Source organism: Manacus vitellinus, unplaced genomic scaffold, assembly GCF_001715985.3.
Source record: "Manacus vitellinus isolate BGI_N305 unplaced genomic scaffold, ASM171598v3 scaffold_90_pilon, whole genome shotgun sequence".
NCBI lineage: Eukaryota > Metazoa > Chordata > Aves > Passeriformes > Pipridae > Manacus > Manacus vitellinus.
In genome coordinates, this window is record NW_021940867.1 from 70,077 (window position 1) to 92,030 (window position 21,954).

At 39.8% G+C, this 21,954-nt stretch overlaps 1 protein-coding gene across 3 annotated transcripts; it reads left to right on the plus strand.

Annotated features, from left to right (window-relative positions):
- The first annotated feature begins 300 nt into the window (after positions 1-300).
- Positions 301-21,579, plus strand: CUNH12orf4 (chromosome unknown C12orf4 homolog). 3 transcript variants are annotated; one of them, XM_018086236.3, is made up of 15 exons: positions 301-318; positions 625-693; positions 1,244-1,443; positions 1,715-1,860; positions 2,970-3,151; positions 4,357-4,456; positions 4,552-4,673; positions 6,918-7,024; positions 8,612-8,809; positions 11,189-11,317; positions 12,366-12,434; positions 13,469-13,671; positions 19,019-19,076; positions 20,332-20,399; positions 21,318-21,533. In XM_018086236.3, exons 3-15 carry the CDS (start codon positions 1,266-1,268, stop codon positions 21,408-21,410), a joined length of 1,653 nt encoding a protein of 550 aa, XP_017941725.1. In that variant the 5' UTR covers positions 301-318; positions 625-693; positions 1,244-1,265; the 3' UTR covers positions 21,411-21,533. The 3 variants fall into 3 exon arrangements, with proteins under 3 accessions (XP_017941725.1, XP_008928529.1, XP_017941726.1); XM_008930281.4 differs by lacking the exon at positions 301-318 and having other exon boundaries at positions 561-693; positions 21,318-21,579; XM_018086237.3 differs by lacking the exon at positions 301-318 and having other exon boundaries at positions 561-693; positions 11,189-11,296; positions 21,318-21,579.
- The last annotated feature ends 375 nt before the right edge of the window (positions 21,580-21,954 follow it).

Consider the following 21,954-nt stretch of genomic DNA (forward strand, 5'->3'; position numbering starts at 1 on the left):
CGGGAACACGGCGGGTCGGCACCGCCCCGGCGGCCGGGTCATGGCAAGCGCCCGCCCGGAGCAGGTGAGCCCGCGGGAGGGGACACGGGCAGGCGGCCGCGGCCCGGGCGGTGATCCCGCAGCCTTCTCGGGGCTGGAGAACGGGGAGGGCATCACTGCGGGCCGTGCTTCGCGCTGCCCGGCTTTGCTCCTGCTTTTTTTTTTTTTTTTCAGGAGCAGATTTGGGAAAGGGGGTTCGCCCCCGTCTGCCTCTCCGCCACCTCGTCACGCCCACCTCCTGTACCCCACTAAACCTCGGGGCACAGCAGAAAGACCTTGGTCAGGCTTGTGTTTCTCCCAGTGTTTTCCCTTTGAATCCAGCTCCTGGGAGGGCGGGGACACCGCCTGGCTTTAGCGTGGGGTTTATGTTTATGTATCTGACCTGTCTCATCTATTTCCAACACGTGGGTTTGTTCAGAGGAAAATCCGGCAAAAAAACCACAAACAACAAAACAACTAAACGCCAGAAACTGATCCCATGAATTCTACTTTTTTTTTTTTTTCCCCCTTTCTTTGTCTTCCCCTTGGGCCGTGGTTTTTAGCACTGGGGAGGTTTCATCCGAAGCAATGTGTCCGGCTTTGCAGGTAATGTCCAAAAAAGAGGGATGTGAATGAGCAGAGGAGCCCGAGAGGAGGGTAAAATTACCGACGCAGGTATGTTCTCCCATCCTGTATTTTCATTCTGTAGACAGCTCTCCTACATTTCTTTTGGATTTTCGTTTTTTTTAATACAGGTTACAGAATGACAAAATAAACTCTTAAAACTTATTGCAAACATCCGCTCTACTCCCCCCTAGCTGTGCCATCTGCTCAAAGGAGGAAAGAAGACCTTTGTGCACTGAGAAGGATTTCAGATTTTGAGACATCCATGGCAGAAGTTAGAGTGTTTCAGTTAGTTTTGTGTTTATGAGGATTCCCATCTGTCTTGGTTATGCCTTTAAGTCAGGAGACTTATGCTGTAATTTCTGAGAGTAATGGCCCAAATTCATATAGTGATATAATTTAGAAATACAAATTAGCACTTGGTGTTTTGGAAATGGATTTATGCCCCAGTTCCAGCTGTATATGTTTGGAAGTCAAAACTGAGGGGAGTATCTATGAAAATGTGGGGGATTAAGTTTTTGTGACAGAAGCTATAAATTATTAACAAAGCTATGTTTTTCTTATTTTAAAAGAACGTAATTCTTGTTATTTTCATTTCTAGTGCAGGAAATCACCTCAAGAAGATGAAGCCTAATAAAGGAAAGACTTACACTCGGGAGAGAGACTATGTGTACACATTCAGTGCTGGAAATGAACATTTTGTGCTCACTGTGCCTCTCAAATTCCCCGTGCAAGAGAATATCAGTCATTTGCACGGACGTCTGATGGTTCTGCACAACCTACCATGCTTTGTAGAAAATGGTATGAACCCATTTCTTGAATCAGCATCACATATCTTTGTCCACAATTGTCTTGCAACTTGCTTTAAGGAAAAAAAAAAAGGGTATTTTAGTAGAGCAGTGTTAAAAAAAGTTTTTTAAACAGCAAAACATCGAAGAAAATCACTGTCAGTGCAAACAAGTAAGGTGGCCAAGGAAAAGGTTTTCAGAAAAACTATTTATGTTTCCTAGATGATTACTGGTACTTCTATTGGTGTGTTTTGTTGATGGACCATTCTCTTCTTGTTGTACAGACCTGAAGCAATCTCTGAACAAGTTCATAAAAGAGGAAACTATAAAAGATTACGATAGAGAAGCTGAAGTGGCCCTGGAAGCAGTGAAATCAGGAAAAGTAGACATCAACCAGCTGGCAGATACTTGGGCTAAAGCTTATAAAGAGGTAAGATTAAGGCTGGAAAGTTAATATTCAGGACTTGTTTTGTGAGAGTGTGTGAGTACAGACAGAATCACAGTTGTGAAGAGGCAAAATTACAGTGAAATTCACTTTTACTGAGTAATTCGTGCAGTTTTTTGTGTGAAAGTGAGCATTAAGTCCTCATCCTACAAGTTCTGTGTCAGGGTTTTCTTGAATTTAGTAGATTCAAAAGATACAAAATGAGGAAGTAAAGGGCTAGTTCGTTTACCAGTTGATATTCAAACAAAAATAGGCATAAGGATTATAGTGCATTAGAATTAAAGCAAGAGTGGTGTTTTTAAATTAAATTAAAGTGGTACTCCTAAATCTCAGTAGTAGCAATGAAGGCTATAAAGAGAAAGTGTACAATGGAGTGCAACCTCTTAGCTCATTTTTTGAGTTCATGTGACTCTTACATTATTTAGGAATGATGAGGATTTAGCTGGAATAAGGATTCCAGTTTTGCATGTGATCTTCAAAATAGTGGAATGGGAAAGAACTGGAGGGGTCCTAGTGAAGGCAAAAAAAGAGTTGACAGAAACTGCAGTATTTGGGGAGAAGTTTGTAGGAATTGAGTTTGCTTCTCATGGAATATAGAAAAATGTTGGGAAAAATTTCATAAAGAGCTTGCAAAACTGGCACTTTTGGGCCAGTCTTTGTTCAATAAAAGTAGCTTTTCTGAAATCACTGTTGTTGATCAAATTCTTAGTGACATCAGAGGTTAGTCATCCTTGATAGTAAAGCATTTTTATTTGCATAGCTGGTATTTTGGTCCTTATCTAAAATTCATCAGTTGCAGATACTGTGGACATTGCTGTTCTTTCCAAGTTGGTGTTGTGTGAAAATTCTTAAGTCCTCCCTGTAGTGCAAACCTTAGTGATTCTGCCTTCAGTTGCTTTGAACAAGAAAGAATATGGGAAAGGAGAAAATTTAAATCTAAAGTAGAAAGTTTAAATTAGGAGAGATGACGTACGTATGGTAAAAGCTGTGTGTGTGCCCACTTGGTTTTGCCCCACCATTGTGAGGGATCCTTGTATGTCCTAAAAGGTACCATGTGCTTTAAAATCTCTTTAAAATCTCTTTAAAATTCTTAGACAACGTTAGAACATGCCAGACCTGAAGAAACCAGCTGGGATGAAGATTTTGCAGATGTTTATCATGATCTGATACATTCTCCAGCTTCTGAAATGCTGTTAAACCTGGAGCACAATTATTTCGTCAGCATCTCGGAATTAATAAGTGAAAGGGATGTGGAACTGAAAAAACTACGGGAAAGGTATTCCTTTTTGTGTTTTTTATGTTTTCTTCTCTCTTATTGCATGTCACTGGGTGTATAAACTTTTAGGACAATGCATCAACTTGTATTTGTTTTGTGTAAACACTAAGTACGAGAGCATTTAGTGACAGGAGAAGGGAGAATGGATTCAAACTGACAGAGAGGAGGTTTAGATTGGATATTAGGAAGAAATTCTTCCCTGGGAGGGTGGGGAGGCCCTGGCACAGGTTGCCAGAGAAGCTGTGGCTGCCCCATCCCTGGAAGTGTCCAAGGCCAGATTGGACAGGGCTTGGAGCAACCTGGGCTAGTGGAACATGTCCCTTCCCATGACAAGGGTATTGGAAAGAGATATCTTTAAGGTCTCTTCCAACCCACACCATTCTGTGATTCCATGATTCATGAGGGACAGCTGTCTTATATTACTTTGATGGCCTTAGCTTTTATTATTTTCAATGACTGAGGAGAATATAAGTTTTGATTTCTGTTGTTCTAACCACCTTAAAAGTGTTAAAGGGCTTAAGATATAAAGAATATGAAAAGATAAGCAAAAGACTTGAGGCAGCTATAAATCAGAAACTGTTGAATTTGAATCCCAAGTTCTGGAATAAGTTTGGATAGCTGCAGGTGACTTTTTTGTCCACAAGAGGGAACACAGACAGTGTTTTTCTTTTCCTGCCAGAATACTCTGAGTAGGTGTGTTTGAGCGTTCTGAGTGGCAATACTGCTCTTGAACTGTGAGTGTTCAAGCTCACATTATGCAATGCACATCTGTTCATATGGTTTCTCTGAGACTGAATTGTACATATTTCTAATTTGGGTTTAAATGTTGCCAGTAACGGGTTTGTAAACTTTATTGCTGCTTATTGGCTCTTCTCAAATGTGAAGGAGCAGTAATGTTTTAGAGATCAGGTGTGATGCAGCTGTGTATTGACTCTGATGGAATTTATCAGATCTATTTGTCATAACCAGAAAACTCCCTATTCTGGTGGCAGCTGAGAGTGTCCCAAATGAGTCTAGGTTGTTGTTTTGTTGACACAGGAGCTGACTTGGAATCCCTGATCCTTAACTCTAATTTGTTTTGTGGATATCCATTGCTAAATCTGGGAGTGATGTAACTATTCACTCTACCACTACCTCTACTCTTATCACAGCAAAGGGTGTTCTTCTGCCAGGTTTTTGAAGTCTGTGTTTCTCAACTCTTTCAGACAAGGAGCAGAAATGGATAAGGTGATGCAGGAGCTTGGGAAATCACTGACTGACCAGGATGTGAATTCCTTAGCAGCTCAGCATTTTGAATCCCAGCAGGTAAACTGAGGTCCAGTCAACTAAAACACATCATACACATAAATGTCTTAAAAAGAAAACCCAAACCACTCAAACTATCACTGTTGTCTTGTCAGGATTTGGAGAACAAGTGGGCTAATGAATTAAAACAGACTACTGCTATCCAGAAACAGGAATATCAGGAATGGGTGATAAAGCTTCATCAGGACCTAAAGAATCCCAACAACAGCTCAATCGGGTATTTAATTCCTCTGTGATCCTTACTTCCACCTGTAATAGTTCAAAGGACTTGCATTTATGTAATCTTTTAAATAGAATAATATAATCCTATTAGGGTCGTTATAATATCTGTATAAACATTGAAATAGGGTAATCAAAGCAAATCAAAGGCAAATAAACCACCATAATTAAATGTCTGTATTATTAGGAGTTTCTTCATTATGTAATGCTATAACCTTTCAGTATCAGAAAGTGTTCTACTGCACTGATATACAACTTTAGCTGAATGGAATTTTCTCCTATTTTGCCTTTATTTCCTATGTCTGTCTTTAACACTGTTTCACAAGGTTTTTTGTTATCAGTTAAGGATGTTCTGCAGAATAATGGTGACTCAATACCATAATAATAGTTATAATGGTAACAATATCACACTTTTGGAATTAATAAGCCACTTGATGTGTACATCACTGGGCAGCTAAAAAAATGGCATTTTTTAGTGTGAACATTTATGGAGAGAGTGGATTGAAAAGCTTTCTGTTTGAGAAAATAGCAGGGAAATTAGAATTTGTAAGTGGTGGTGGGGATACTTAGTCTTTATCACTAGTAACCACCACCTTTGCTACTAACAGGAAAACAGGAGGAGTAAAACCTGATGCTTTCTTATCCCTCATGTTGGTAGAAGAGCCAGTCTGATGGTGGACTCAGTAAGGAATTTATGGGAAACACCACCTTTGAACAAAGTGGCTACCAGGGATAAGAGGAGACAGGATGGATTGCAATGCATGAAACACTTCACTTTCCCATAAGTGTTTCCTTTTGGGATAAGGAAACTGAACATATAGAGCATGAGGGAAGAGAGAGAGGAGGGCAAAGATGTTGGAAGATCGTGCTGTATGTTTAGCTTTCTCACTACTTCCCTCAGGATATTTTTTTTTTGTCTGTGAATTCATGTTTTGGAAGTTCTTGTGCAGTTCTGAGGTTAGTCCCAGAATGTCCTAGGACTTCACAGCTCACAAGCAGTTTGGCCACATTCTAATCCAGCGATTCCAATCCCTGCAGACTGTGCAGGCTCTAAGCCCAATCCTCAAATATTTTTCCACAGAATTTTCATGTTGACTCTGTTGATTTATTTCCATGAGGCTCTAAAGATAATGAAATTGCAAAGGCTGTTCGTCCTTGACAGTGTGAACCTCTTTCCAGGTTCTGGCCTTCTTATTTTACTGCTGTAAAATAAGACCAGAGTGAAGTTGCTTGGAGCTGAAAGCTAGAACTGGAATGCTGGAATTCCAGAGAGACAGTGAGGATGTCTCAGCTTCATAATCTTGGGTGTTTATTGTAGATGTGAAGTGATGGTGTTTTAATCATTGCACCCTCATGCAGTGGCAGAAAGGGGGATCTCTCTGCTTGTGTTCAGTCTTAAAAACTGTAGGTCCTTAATGCATTTGAAAATAATGCAAAGGAAGTCTGTAAGAGATCAACTAGAAGGTTAAAGAGAGAGAGAGATGTGTGTGTGTTACACATGTATAGACATAAAAGAGAGAGATATGCACATATTTATGCATTATTATATTGCTTGTATGTGTGTATATGTATTTATCAGTGGTATATTTCAGTCCTGTCTCATCACTAGGCATTTGCAATGTTTATAAAACACCTTTGTAAGTTTATAAAACACCTTTAGAGATGAGGCACTTTGAAAACAGAGAGAAACATTTCATTGATGCAGACTCAAATTGTAGAGATGTTCATGTTATTTCACGCAGCATCAACAGCACTTATTGCATCCCTAACAGACAGCTGAACTTAGGGAAAAAATTGGAACTGATATCTGAAAAATTTCCTTGTAGGTTGAACACTGTGGAACATTTGATAAGGCTTTTTTTAACCTCCAGTTTTGTGTGGGGAGAAAAAAGAAATGCTTTATCTGATAACTTCATAAATAAGTTTTTTGCTATTATAAATAGGCTGAGAAGATTTTTTTTTTCCTTTTATTCCTGCATTCTTATTTTGTTATAAAACTTATTTTTATTTCTCAGTCTTGGAATGCTTTACAAATAAGCCAAATCATGTAAATCTAACAGTGGAGTCTACTCTCCCTGCTGCCAGGAAGGTAAAAAAGCCCCAGATTAGTGGAGTTCATGGAGGTTTAGTGTCCTGGTTTCTACAGACCAGCTGAGAAAACTTTAGATAGCTTTCACAGAGTTGTTGGTCTTGAACAAAAAATTAAGGATAAACTCATTATGTATGTTTCTCATTATTTTAGTGATGAAATTAAGGTTCAGCCCAGTCAACTGAGAGAATCTGTGGAAGGAAATGGAAGAATTTATGAAGAACAAAGGTTGTTAGAAGAAAGCTTTACTATTCACTTAGGTAAGTGGAGTAAACTGACCCCAAAACCAAACATAAGAGGTGCTTATAAATAATGGATCTAAGCCATGTATTGTTTGCAGTATTTAACTGTCAATGTATATAATGTACAATTTGTTTTGTATTTGTTCTTTACTTGTGTAAGAGAAGAATAGGATGGTATAAACTGTGTCAAGCATTATCTAGCTATCTGAAATGTACTTCATGGAAGACATCTCTAGAAGTAAGGTTTTATCCACTTTAGCAAAGTGACTCATGTAGAAAAGCACAGTAACGTCAAACCCCGTAGTGTTTAAAAATGATATTTTAACTTTTCTTGGTAAGAAAACGTGGTTATCAAACTCAGTTCTTATGCTCAGTTAACAGAAGAGTAGGTACTTAAAATTTGCATTTTTTGTTTGTGCAGTAGAGACTTCTTGTGTTGTTTTGACCTTGTTATGTGGCTTAAAAAATCACCAGCAAAGGCATCAGCCAAAGCAGTTTTAATATAAATTTGCAAAGGAGCAAAAAGGTTCAAAGGCAAGGTTCACTCTGTTGCTTACTATAGAGATAAAGCACACAAAGGAAAATTGGATTGTAATCAATCTAAAGTGATTTAGGCAGAGATAGGCAGTGACAATCCTCCAAGTGTCTCAAACCTCAGAGGTTGCCAGCTCTGAGAAGCTTCTCTGTAAGAGGAAGATGCCAGTGCATCCTGCTGGGGTCCAGGAGAGCTCAAAGACATCCTTTAGGACCGCTGTCCATAGCAGTCATAAGATGATTGGCTTTAGTCATCTGTAAAATTTTCATCCTCAGGTTGGTAATTACTGGAGTTTCCAAACCAACTGGGAATTGTTTCCAAAACTCCAGCAGCAATGGTACCGTTCCCCTCAGGCCATGGTTCAGGTAGAGAATGTTTCAAGGCCGTCAGGGGATGACTGATGATCCCTGCTCTTGTCCTTCACCTCCATGCAGCTCCCACTTTAGCAAGACTTCCTAGGATGGTCAAGGGATGCCTCACCTTTACACTCATTACACAAACACCAAGGCCCGCCGGGAATTCCTGAGGCTGTAGAGTGGTTCTAAGGAAGGGGGGAGAGGATACACCACCACACACAAGTAATTGAATCCATAACCTTACAATATTCCTCAGGAAGAATTTCTTCATGGAAAGGGTGGTCAAGCACTGGAATGGGCTGCCCAGGGAGGTGGGAAGTCCCCAGTTTGGAGATGTTAAAGGAAAGACTGGATGTGGCACTCTGGCCTAGTTGACAAGGTGGTGATTGGTCAAAGGACTTGATGGTCTCGGAGGTCTTTTCCAACCTAAATGATTCTGTAATAGGGAACAAAGCTCATTTCAGGAGTGAACAAGCCTTGCTTTGTGACAGCATGTGAAAATACTTTACTTTGAAAATACCCTTTGCAAACTGCTGATACGTCTGTGAAACTGAATACAGGGTTAAGAACTTCTTTTGAGTGGTGTTGGTTTATAACTCCCTCACAGATCTTTTTCAACAAAACTTAGGGGAGCGCTTTGATCTCTTGCATTTTAATCACAATCCTGAGTTTTGTCTTGTACTGTGTGTGTTGAGCTGTGTGTGTTCTGGGCAGGAGCTCAGTTGAAGACCATGCACAACTTGAGGTTGCTGAGAGCTGATATGTTGGATTTCTGCAAACACAAGCGCAACCATCGAAGCGGAGTGAAGCTTCACAGGCTTCAAACTGCAATGTCTCTCTATTCAACTTCTCTTTGTGGCATGGTTTTGCTGGTGGACAACAGGATCAGTTCATACAGTGGGATCAAAAGAGGTGAGATTTCCCGGGGGCGTGTCATTTAAATTCTTGCTGTCTTCTCCCACAAAAAAACCAGTCCTTGTAATATTAAAATTTAGTGGAGACCCTAATGTAAAATTTAACTTCAGTGGAGACCTTAGTGTTTTGGATATGGCCTTGCAAAAGGGTAACAAATGCAAAAAGAGACACGGGTAAAGGTGGAGGACAGTGTTGTGCTGTTACCCCTCTCATCTCTTGCCTAGGTTTTGTGTTTGAGTGAGGAACATGCTGGAGAGGACATTTCGATGTTGATTTTGCTGCCTTTGACTTTTTATAGGGGCTTCTCACTCTCTAATATCAGATTAGCATGCTGAAACCTGTTTGCAAAAATGAAAAGGGAGTATGCTAAAGTGATAAGTAAATGTATAAAAATGCTTTTGATAGCACGAATTCCATTAAAAATGAACAACAGGAATATTACTTCCAGGTCTATTCCTGGAAAGCTTGATTAGTAGCATTGATTGAAGTCTTTTGAGGAACTGGACACTATGATGAAGGTGTTTTCTATCAAGGTTAACCAACTGAAGGTGTGTTTGTTCCTGTTCTGATTTTGGTCACCAGGACTTTCTGTGAATCACATTGCTGACCTTCCCACCTTGGTCTGGAAGTTCAATTCCAAAATATTCGCACTTGGAATGTCTTTTTTATGACTGGAACCACTACTACTTGTCATTATTCCAGCATGCCATAAAAAAATATACTTTGGAGGTTGATATTCCCTGGAAACAGTGTGGAATCAGGCTTGTACCAGTAAAAATTGCAGTTGCATTTGTGCTGTTTATGGTTCCCAAGCTGTTTAATTTTAACAGTATTATTTCATACTTACTTGCAGTTACTTTTTCAACTGCTTAAATATTTAAATGAATAACAAAAGCAGAAGATCTGTTTTTATGCTAAATTTTAGGTGATAAGACAGACATTTAGGTAATAACTTTAAAAACAAAATTGCGTTTCCCAGCCACCAAGGAGATCCTGCAGCCACAGTAAAGGAGGAAAATATGGACCATATCACAACCTGTAAAATATAATCCTCAATAAGTTTGGATTTCTTTGGCTTCTGAAGGGACTCTCTCAAACCTCTGAGAATGGTTTCTTTATATACTTTATGCCTTGCCTACCTCAAGTGTTTTATTAGAGCTTTTTAAGGCTACTGTGGCTCATGCTTGGAGTAGTTGTAGTGCACCCAGACAAATTATGAATTAAAATTAAAGTTAAGTACAATTTATTTGCTTTCAGCTGATGTCTTCTAGCCTTATTTTACTTTGATGCACACAGAAAACACACTCTTTTGGAGTATCAGCTTTTTTTCTCCCTTGGTTTTAGACACCAGAATTTAATAAAGCCTTTTGAAAATAGTTTTTAAGATGGAGATGTCATGCAAAAAGATAAGATACATTAAGATTTTTCTGTCTACTCTGCCTGTTCTTGTCACTGCCTGTTCATAGGAATATATGGTGCTCTCCAGACAGGCAGAGCACATTAAGAAATTAAAGGAGGATTAGAACAGGTACTCCAAAATGGGAAGTAAGTAGGAAGTGCTTAGTTTTTGTGATGGAGATTTCATGTAAAAAGATGAAACTCTTTGCTGAAGACTTGTTTTGGCTCCTATTGACTTCCTTGGCAAGACAACTGGACATTGGCATAAGGAGTTTAGAATACCAGTCACATTGTGATCCTAATTATCAGTATAATATTTCCAAATCTGATGTAATACCTTCTTTATCAGGAAAAGGAACTCACAGCTCTATTTAGCTGATGACACTTTTCTTTAGCTTTCAAGATCTGTGTTTTGAGAACTGAAAGGAAAGAACTGTAATTCCAGTTTTCCAGATGCACTGTTTAAGAATTTCATTAATAGCTCTCATTTTTCAAAACAAACTGGAATGTTATTGTTACTGTAGGAAGCATCTATTATATATGTTTTAACAAAGTATCACGGATTGAAAGACTGTTAGTAACAAGGCATCATTTTTAAAGCACAATTACATTTAATGCTCATATTATTGCTGTTATTTTGGGGGTTTTTTTGGTTTTTTGTTTTTTTTTTTTTTTGCTCTGGCTGGTTTTGTTTAAAGAGCAGCAACACTCAAAGTTGGTTTGGTTTGGTTTGGTCCTTTGGTTTTGTTTTGGTTTTTTTCCCCCCGAGCATTTAATTTATTTCAAAAAATATTTTGTTCCTCTCCGAATTTTTTTTAGAAATTGAAAGGGGGTGCAGCAATTGCAAAAACATGCAAGTCTGCTTTTGAGGGGGTTGACTTTGTAGCTTTGTACCCTTACTTGAACAGTGGAGTAGAATTATGTAATGGTACTGAGCACAACCCGATGACGCGGATCATAATCTTATTTTTTTCCTAGATTTTGCAACTGTTTGCCAAGAATGCACGGATTTCCACTTTCCTGGAATTCAAGAACAGCTTGAAATTGTCCAGAAAGTTGTACTTAAGGCCCGAGCACAGCGCAGCAGTAAGTCGAAAAGGCACCATGGTTAGTGACAACCAAAATTACTTTCCTTGGAATAGAACAGTGGGCAACTGGATGTTTGTGGGCAGGGGCTAGTTGATTCCACTCTTCTGCAGTTACCTCAGCTATAAAATCGGGATGTTTGGGTTTAGCAATAAACCCTGAGACTTCTGCACGAAATTCTCTTTTCATAAAAGTCTCTCTTTGCTGCCATAACAGATATAATTTTACTAAAACCCAACATATAAGTCCTTAGGTTCTGGTCACATTTTAACAGCATGGGAAGTGTATCAGGCCATCCTGCTTTCCTCTGCAGTTTAAACTGCCTGTAGCAACACAGACTTTATCTGTGGTTACATTTTATTTCTGTTTAAATTTAAATCTTTAAAAATAGCAGGAGAGGAGTTATGACTTTTTCCCCTTCCTTTAAAGTGAATGCTAAAAATTGAATAATAAATTGACTAAATGTGTGTACCTTTTAGTGCTGACCAGATCTTTGTGAATGGTTTCCTTTGCAGTTGTATTTACAAATGGCTATGAAATGTTCTGACCACGTGGTGTTTGTACATCCCAAAACTTTGTTTTTTCTTGCAAAGAGCTACCTGTGTGATTTAAATATGTCAGGAATGTGAAAAAAATTCACAGGAGTACATAGAAAACCAGGTTTTCTTGGGAATATTGCATTATTCTTGGAAATATTGCTGTGGTCTTGAGGGAAATAGTGAAAGCTGTTTTTATTTGTTAAATTTGTTACATCATTTAAAGTGTAATAGGTGCTATGTAGTTGTGGGGGCAATTTGGAAAGTTCAGTATCATGTATGAGGAACTGTGTTTTGTTTTTTTCCAAATGAAGAGATATCATAGAATATGATGAGGAAGTCGATAATTTGAGGTAGGATTCAGTTCGGTGTGTCTTGAAGGCAGCAAAAACACTTCTGTCCATCCTCCTTCTTTTGGTGGACTTTTGTGGTAAAAGTTCAAGCCAAATATCATCTTAGTACATCAAACTTTCGTGCTAAAATGTGATTAATAGAGGACCTGTTTAATGTTTCTGCTGTGTGTTTATGTACAGAAAACAAAATGAGTGGAAATGAAGATAAATTAAAGAATATTGAACGAAACCAGTCCAATATTTTGCCGGGTGAGTTGTGTCGCAGTGACCCCCCACTTCTTGAAGCAAGTTGTGTTCTGTACATGCACATTTTTAGCTCTAAAGTCAGAACATAAATTATAAACTAAACCCAAGTTGACCTCAATCAGAGGAGAAGGATGTTCTTGTGGCTAAGGCAGAGAACTGGGTGTCAGGACATCTGGTTTCTATTCCCAGCTTTGCCATTGCATCATATGACTTGGGGCAAATCACTTCTCTTTGCCTAAAATTTCTTTTCAGAATTTGAGGGTGAAAAAAAAAAAAGATCTCTGAGCGTCTTGGGGAAAAGATGAAACTGAAATGCCAGCAGCTAATTTTATTTTTTAAAATAACTGGGTGTACATCACTGTTGCGATGCAGAAAAGCACTTTAGGATGTGTTTTTTTAACTTGGGAATGGAGAAATCCATTCACCTCAGAGAAAGTATCTAAATCCTGATGTTTAGTAATGAAAGCTGCTGTGGAGCTTGAAGATGAATACATTGGTTGTTTGCAAACAACTCTGCAACTCATCTTCTCATTGTTACGAATTATTTTAAATTCTAATGATCACCGATACCTTTGTCTTCCAGTGCCATATCTCAGTTGTTACGTAACCCACTATCTGTTTCCACATCCTTTATTTGAACCCATCCATTTTTGGTATTTCCTCCTCCCACATCTGTCTGCAATTCAGTGCTTGCATTGTGTATTTTGAGTATTACACCTCCTCTGTGTTTGTTTTGCTGCTTCGTACTATATATAGATCATATCCGCCTGTGCTGGCACTGTTGTGTTATTACACCACATGTCCATGATGCCAGTGGAACCCATCAAAGCAGGAAAATGAGTGTAGGATGAATGTAAAACAGTGATATTCCAAGAGATCACTCGGTTCCTAACCTCTTTTTTTTAATCTCCTTGTTCCCATCTCTGCTGTATATTTCTATTTGACTTTTATCTTGAATGACCCCGTCCTTACACTGCCTAACAAGGGGATTTCATGCAGATCACCACCATGAGATCTTGGTTTATGTTATTCTGCAGGAGAATTCTACATCACACGCCATTCCAATCTGTCTGAAATCCATGTTGCTTTTCACCTGTGCGTGGATGACAACGTGAGGTCTGTTAATGTGACTGCTCGGGATCCTGCAATCATGGGGCTCAGGAACATCCTCAAAGTCTGCTGCACACATGACATCACCACCATCAGCATTCCTCTCCTGCTGGTGCATGAAATGTCAGAAGTAAGTCAGTGGAAAGGTTTGGTTTGGTTTTATATCCTTGGGTGCGACCGAAGTGATTTTTGCAAAGGGCGAGTTTCGCGCTGGTTTAAGCCAAATGGGGATGGTCTATCTCAGTCACATGCCATTGTCCTGGCACTTGGATCTGTGTGGTGACCCAAGGAAAGGAACTGAACCAATTAAAAACATTTCAGCCAGCTATATCACTTGGAGTTGTTATTCCCACCCCTCATTTTGGACACTTCACTTCCTGGATCCAGCTCGTCGCACAGTTGTACGAGTATTAATGAAAGGTGGAGTCTTGTGGCAACAGCTCTTGCTTAGGAACTGTACCTTCAGACTTGCTGATGCAGCAGTGATACCAGATCCCCAGTTTTCACTATCATTAGCTATAAAACCTGAAAACTAAGTTTTAGGAGCTGCAGATCTAGCAAAGCTCAGCTTAGAGTTCTGTATTCCTAAACACCACTCTGTAGCACCTCAGCCCTGCACAACAGCAACCAAATTTCACCTTTACTTTTAACTCCCTCCTTCTTCACTGTCTAATCAATATCATCCTTAAATTTTGTCCCTTTTTCCTCTAAGTCCTCCCAGATACCAGCTGGGCAAGAGGCAGTATATTGCCGAGGCTCTTTGTGTTCTTACCTACTAGGCTGAGTTCTGTCTTATTTTCTTTAGTGGGATTCTGATGTGGAGCTTACCTCTCAGTCAGTAAGTTTTCACAGTGCACAGTAATTTAAAACTGTTGGCAACCTCTTTTCTCTGTCACACCTGGCTCAGAAGACGCCAGCAGAGAAGAAAAGGGGGTGGAAAGGCAGGGAGAGAAGTGATGGACAGGCAGCACAGCCATATCCTTAAGAGGTGGAATGTCTATAAACCTAAAGAAATGAGGAAAAAAAAGATAATTTTGCCATCCATGCCAGGGTATCAATGGTAATTATAGTCGGTTGTAGGTTTTTTTTAAATAATCCTTTGATTTTTCACTTGTAATTTCAATATTGCCTTCACCTCTTGGGAAGTACCTGAGTCACAGCAAGGTAAAGGCTCATGAGAGGATTCCCTTAAACAGTGACTGGTTTTGTAACAGAATTTGACTGGAGCACAGTGTAGAAGTGGCCCCCCTTTTGCAGGATCAGGGTCAATTATGAAAAAGCAAGCAATGCAAAAGGTAAAAATGTTGGAAAGTGAAGCTTCTAAAGGATATACTAGCATACAGAAAAGCAGACTTTTAGGAACAGATGGAATTAGTTCTGAAATTTGTATCAAGTCCTTTGTTTTGGGCACAAATGCAAGTAATCAACATGCAGGGTAGGAGTGTGGGTCACTCATGGGACCCAGTTGCTGTGTTTCACAAATTAATTTACCTTTTTCTTAGCCAAGTTGCCATCTGATTATATTCTTCTTCTCTTCTTTTGTTTTATTTAAACTTTGTTAGTTTTAGCTTTCATTTGCATATCTGTATTTTAATATACAAATAAAGCAGAAGACCAAGTGTTCATCATGTCTTGAGAATGTGTGAAACTGAAGATTAATCTTCTTGTCTAGTGCAGGATTCTTTAAAGGTCCTGATAAAACAATTTATGTTTTATATGAAGTTGTAAGTCTTTGCAGAATAAGCAGAAAGTGACCTATATGATAAGTGTATGTTTAGGCAAAACTACCCTGTGTGACTTGCATTGGCAGCATTGTTTATTACAGTGCTTTGCAGCTGGCTGACCTCATTTGAAACATGCAAATATGTGACTTCTTGGTGAAGGAGAAGTGAATAATGACAGGTTTCTGAAAGCTCAACCTGAACTCTGTGCCTTTAGCGGCCCCAGTTCTGAATCTGCGTTTACCACCTACATAAAAACATTTTTGTAAAGTGGTTAACCAGGAGCCCAGCTGCAGAGATGTTTCACCCTGACAGGCATTCATTAGGAGTGTTCTCTCTGCTTTCTTTTATGGTTGGAAGGTTGTAACCTCAGAGAAGTGATCGCAGAATCACAGAATGGCCTGGGTTGGAAGGGACCTTCAAGATCATCCAGTTCCAGCTTCCTGCTGTGGACAGAGACACCTTCCTCTAGACAAGGTTGCTCAGGGCCCCATCCAACCTGCCCTTGAACACTTCCAGAGATGGACACTGTTTCTCTCTGATCACTGTTATTATGGCTGGGCTTCATCAACAAAGATTTGGAAAAGGCTCTATCCACATTTGTTACAAGCACGCTGGTGGCTAAAAAGGCCAATATGAGATAGACACATCCGATTGCAAAAGGCACAGCAGAAAGACTCCTTAGGTGGTAAATTCTGCAAGACACGGTTCTTTCTGCGTTGTCTTTTCTCCTCAAGAGTGATCCTGTGTGCTTTCTCAAAAGAAGCAGCGACGTTATAGATGGTGTGTCTCCAGGCCTCCTGATTGAAGACCAGAGTAGACCAGTTATGATGATCAATGTGACCAAGGCTGAGATGTTGTTTCAGGGAGTCCTTGTATCTTCTCTTCGGGGCTCCTCTCTTGCGGCAGCCGGTGGCAAGTTCACCAAAGGCAAGATCTTAGGGAGGTGGTGGTTGGTCCTTCATCCTTTAGATGTACCCTGCCCAGCACAGCTGTGTTCTCAGTAACATGGCCTCAATACTTGTGACTGCTGCTTGTTCTAGAACAAATGTATTGGTCACATAATCTGACCAGTGGATGTTTAGGATTGTATGGAGACAGTGTTGATGGAAGGGTTCTGGGAGACGCAGGTGGTGGCGGTAGATGACCCAGGATTCAGATCCATACAAAAGAGTAGACAACACTATGGCTCTGTAAACACTGATCTTGGTACTTTTCTTCAAGTGTTTATTTTGCCAAACTCTTTCATGAAGTTTTCCAAAAGCACTATATGCCTTTGCTAACCTGTTGTCTATCTCTCCGTCAATCTTACCATTCGAGGAGATGAGGCTGCCTGGGTAATTAAACTGCTGGACTGATTTGAGCACTGATTCGCCAATGGTGATATGGGGATGATGGGGAACTTCCTGAGGTGCAGGTTGATAGAAGACTTCTGTGTTCTTTAGGCTGACTTCCAGCCCAAAAACCTCAGCAGTGTCTGCAAAGCAGGATGTTAAAGGCTGCAGAGCTGCTTCTGTGTGTGCAACAAGGGCGGTGTCATCAGCATAAAGCAGCTCCTGGAGAAGATGATTTAAAGTCTTGGTGTGAGCCTTCAGTCGCCTTAGGCTGAAAAGGCTTCCATCAGTACGATATCGAATGTAGATCCCGTCCTGATCCTCGAGGTCTGCTATGGCCCTTTGGAGCATCCTGCTGGAAAAGATTGTGAATTGGGTTGGTGCAAGAACACAGCCTTGTTTCACACCACTGGTTATTAGAAAGGGCTCAGAAAGTGTGTCGCTGTTTCTGACTTGGCCGTGCTGATCCTCATGGAGTGAGATGATCATTTTAAGGAACTTGGGGGGACATCCTAGACCTTCCAAAATCTGCCATAGACCTTTTCTGCTCACAGTATCGAAAGCCTTGGTGAGATCAACAAAGGTTACACAGAGACCTTTATTCTGTTCCCCACACTTCTCCTCCCGGGACGCGTGCGCTCAACGCGGCCCAGCCCTGAGCACTCGGGCCCAGGCCTGGCTCTGTTCTTGCACCAACCCTATTCACAATCTTCTTCAGCATGATTTTACTTCCTGTATTCTGCACTGTATCTTGAATTGGTACTTAAATGATCATCGTTTTCACAACTGTTACTTAGTCTGCACACAGAGAAAAATCCTGATAATATGGCCAATTCATGAGAACTTACGTTGTTAAAGATGGATTAGAAATGAATCACTGCGACATCATTTTGAGTTCCTGTGGCTTTCATGGAGTGACATTCTGGATTCAACCTGTTATTTCCCTGAGTGCCCACAAAATTTAACATCTGTGTTCCTCTAAAACAGTCCAAGGAATAGTGTCATATCCTGCTGTTTCAATCAATCCTTTTAAGGCTTAGTTCCCATCAGTAATTGCACAAGGTAGTCCCAAGAGAGAACTTTTCTTCTTAGTCACTTGTTTTTTTACCCAAGCCAAAACAGAGATCAGAGCCAACAATAAACACCTAAATTATTGTGACAGAAAGCACATGTGGGCAGATAAGTTGTAATAAAGATCAAGTGTTTCTTCTAGAAAGCTTAGAAATTAAAAAACTCCAAACCAATACTTGTTCAGCATTGTTCTGATTAATGTGTTGAATACCCTAAAAGCAGCATCTATTGATGCAGTGATTTACATAATGAACGTTTTCTGAAAAGACATTTCTAACTTACACTGTTTTAAACGTGTTGTGTATTTTGGGGAGGGCAAGGGATACTCCCACCTAAGTAGGAATTTTGGCCACACATTCAGTTTATTGCTTCAGTGTTGTCAGTTATCATTCTTAGATAACCTTCCCTCTCAAGTAACTTTCTTTAATCCTGAAATTAAGCTCTTTGATAATGGCAGATTGCAGTGTTTGACATTGCAAAATAAAGGCTGGCTTTTTTTTTTTTTTTTTGTGAATAGAAAATGATGTAAAGCTTACATTTGAAAAGGTACCTGGGAAGATAAATTGGTTTCCACGTCTCTATTCCTGTATTCAGACTAGGAAGTGCTCATCTTCATCTTGAGAGTACATCTGAACAAATAGAGACTGTTTTCTTTCTGAGAAGTGTTTGCAGTGAGTCATTCTGTCTCTGACTAGGAATATTCAACCAAAGAATGTTTAATGTACGAGATTATTTAAACTGTTAACTTAAATTATTTAGTCCAATACTTGTAGCCATATCTTAAACACATGTGGTTTGCATGCCACGTTTTGCTATTGAACTTTTGGTAAGGATTTGCTCTCTGTTATATCTGAAACTCCTTCATCAGATGAAGATGAATTTTGTTTGTTTTTACCGTTAACATAAATGCAATTTTAGAGAAGGGCTTCTTCTAGTTCCAGTATTAGACAGAAGGTTTTGCTGAAGGCTGTGGGTGTGCCAAGTAACCTTCACCAAAATCATCAAGAACAGATAGAAGTCATTATGCTGTTAAGATGTGGTCAGGAGCCTGGTTTTGACTAGCTGAAGCATGAACCTGACATTTATCAGTTGGATATTGGACATTTTCCTGCATTTTCCTGTATAAAAGCGTTCTGACATGGGAGTCTCCTGCCAATAAGCAGTGGCAGTGCTTTTCTGATCTCCTGTAAGGTATATACCACCTGCCCAGAACACTCTGGAAAACTCAGTCTGTAATGCTGCAGGAAAAATGAGGTTCTGCAACAAAAATATATTACTTTTAATAATTACCCTGCCACTCTTGTTGGTTAGATCCATTGTGCACTGAGGCTTTTCTTTCATTCATTTTTAGGAAATGACCATTCCATGGTGCTTGAAGAGGGCGGAGCTCGTGTTCAAGTGTGTCAAAGGTATGTCAGTGAATGCTTTGGTTGGGTTTTGGTTTGTGTTGCATTTGGTGACATCCCCTCTCAGCTCAGGCTGTGTATTTTACAAAAAAATTTAAAAAGTGTTTTTCAAAGTTTATCATTTGTTAAACACGCTTATATTTTTTCCTTTGAAACTATTAACTGTCATACCAGGAAATGCTCTCAGACACTTAGAGTACTGAGATGAAAAATGTTTCAGAAGGATCTTTACAACTTAAACACAGAGAAGAAAAAGTGCACAGTAATGCTTTGAGAAGTTTCTGAAGGGGGGCAAGAGCTACTGTTACAGGTGAAGGGGGGGATTCTGCCCCTCTGCTCTGGGGAGACCCCCCTGCAGTGCTGCCTCCAGCTCTGGGGGCACAGCACAGCAAGGACATGGAGCTGTCAGAGCAAGGCCAGAGGAGGGACACCAAGATGATCAGAGGGATGGAGCAGCTCTGCTGTGAGGAAAGGCTGAGAGAGTTTGGGATTGTTCAGCCTGGAGAAGAGAAGCTTTGGGGTGACCTAATGGTGGCCTTCCAGGACCTGAAGGGAACCCACAAGGTAGATGGAGAGAGACTATTTCCAAGGGCCTGGAGTGACAGGAGAAGGGGGAATGGCTTCAAACTGACAGAGAGCAGGTTTGGATTGGATATTAGGAAGGAATTCTTCCCTGGGAGGGTGGGGAGGCCCTGGCACAGGTTGCCCAGAAAAACTGTGGCTGCCCCATTCTTGGAAGTGTTGAAGGCCAGGTTGGATGGGGCTCTGAGCAACCTGGGCTAGTGGAAGGTGTCCCTGCCCATGGCAGGGGGTTGGAACTGGATGATCTTTCAGGTGCCTTCCAACCCAAACTATTCTATGATTCTATGATTCTGTAATTTCCAGTGCCCTTTGTATTTTGGTTGCCTCAAACAATGGAATTCTCTGCATTTTTCCAAGACTAATTTATATACTAATTCATCTCCTTGATGCAAAGTCCTCATGACTCAGCATGGTTTTCTGTCTTTCCAAGTGGTGTTATTACTTTCTGCATTTTTGTGTGCTGCACTTAAATACTTGAACCAGTCATTCAATTTAAAATGTTAGTAGTGTTCCTTCTACCACCTACTTGAGGGACCTCTTCCTATGGTGACCTTTAGTAATTCCTGATGGATATGTCATCCATCCCTACTTTTATGTGAAAACTCCCTCACTGATTGATGCTGGTGTGATTAACAGGAAATATTGCATGGATATATAAGAAATGCTGTTATTTTAGGTTTCATGATGGAAATGGCCTCGTGGGATGGAGGAATTTCTCGGACTGTACAATTCCTGGTACCACAGGTGGGTTAAACCAAATTCACATCCAACCTAGGAGACTGTTGGAAAAAGAAGTTACATGTCAGCAGATCTAGTTTTGATGTGTTTGCTATTCCCTGCTCTTTTGGGGTGAGCTTAAATTAATCAGTGTGGTTTTGGTTCCTTGCCTGTAAAACAGGATTAAGGTTTATATTTTTGAATATCCAGTAGTATCTTCTGAGGATGCTAAAATTTCAAACTGGGAAGTTCAGCTTTCCAAATGTGCATCATTTTTGAAAAAGAGACTTTTTTTTGCTGTTACCCTGAGGAGATGGGCTAACCTTGCATTACAGAACTTCAGGTGTTTATTAGTCATAACATCTAACAACTTGGAAAGCTGCAATGCAGTCACTTCAGTCATGCTTCCACAAAAACCTGAATTACTCCGGGTATTTGAAGTTACTTGTAATTAAGGTTCTACAATGGTTTAATTTGGAGTTGTAGCTGATCTTCAGAAACAGGAAGTTTTCCAAAGATAAAAGGCAGTGCCGGACATAAAATCAGAGTTATGTTAGGAAAGAAATAACATGTATTTCTTGACAAAGTAGGAAGCTGCTGAGCAAGGAGGAAGCCAAGAATAAATACTGAAGTTTAATTTAATGCTGGAATTCAGAGGGCAGGAGTCCTGTAGATAACAAGCAGCACTATCCTACTTTTGTTAGGTAGAAATAATTATTGGAACAAGAAATCTACTGGAAATGGATATGTCACATAAATACAGTGGGTTTAGGTCAGTCTTTTCCTTTTAATTTAATTAAGTAGGATTATAACACACAGTTTGAAAATTATCTGTGTGGTCTTCTGAAAAGCAGCAATTCTCTGAAATATCAAGAAACGAGGTTGAGAGAGACTTAATTCTTCCAAAAGCCAAAGCTTACTGGTGTGGGTTTTTTTTTTCCCCAGACAATTTCCGAGGAAATGTTTTACCAACTGAGCAACATGCTCCCCCAGATCTTCAGAGTATCCTCTACACTGACTCTGACCTCGAAGCACTGAATTTTGAGGAGCAGAAAGCTGTATCCCGTGGACAGAGGATGAGATTAAAGAGATTCTGGACTAGAATGTCTCTTTCCTGAGGGATGATGACCCTGAAATGGTATTTGTTGCATTTTCAAGAATCGTGTCATCATAATAAAAGATAAATGCTGTCTGCACCTGGGTGTGAGCAGCTGATTTTTGCCTCTTGCTTTGTTTCAGCACGGTATTAATGTTGAAGTCCTAAACTTGGAATAACTTTGGTGTAATTTGTAACAGTGACCGCAAAATAAAATGTATTACTGCCCCATTTTTACAGAACGAAAGACATTAATCAAACATTTAACCTGCTACATTTTGTAAATCATGGGAGTGTTTAAAAAATCAAATTATTATACACCTGTGACAATAATTAGAATTTTTAATTATTATTTCTTCCTTTTTTTTTTTACTATGTTTGGTTTTTGCTTCATTTTCAGACTTCATATTGACAAGTGTGTCATATGAACAACTTAATAGGAACACTAAAGTGTTCTGGACTGTTGTACAGGTATAATTTGCTGCT

Coding starts and splice junctions, on each gene's coding strand:
- CUNH12orf4 (XM_018086236.3), top strand. CDS start 1,266: ATGAAGCCTAATAAAGGAAAGACTTACACTCGGGAGAGAGACTATGTG. Junction 7,025..8,611: donor AAGCTTTACTATTCACTTAG/GTAAGTGGAGTA, acceptor TGTTCTGGGCAG/GAGCTCAGTTGAAGACCATG. Junction 11,318..12,365: donor TAAGTCGAAAAGGCACCATG/GTTAGTGACAAC, acceptor GTTTATGTACAG/AAAACAAAATGAGTGGAAAT.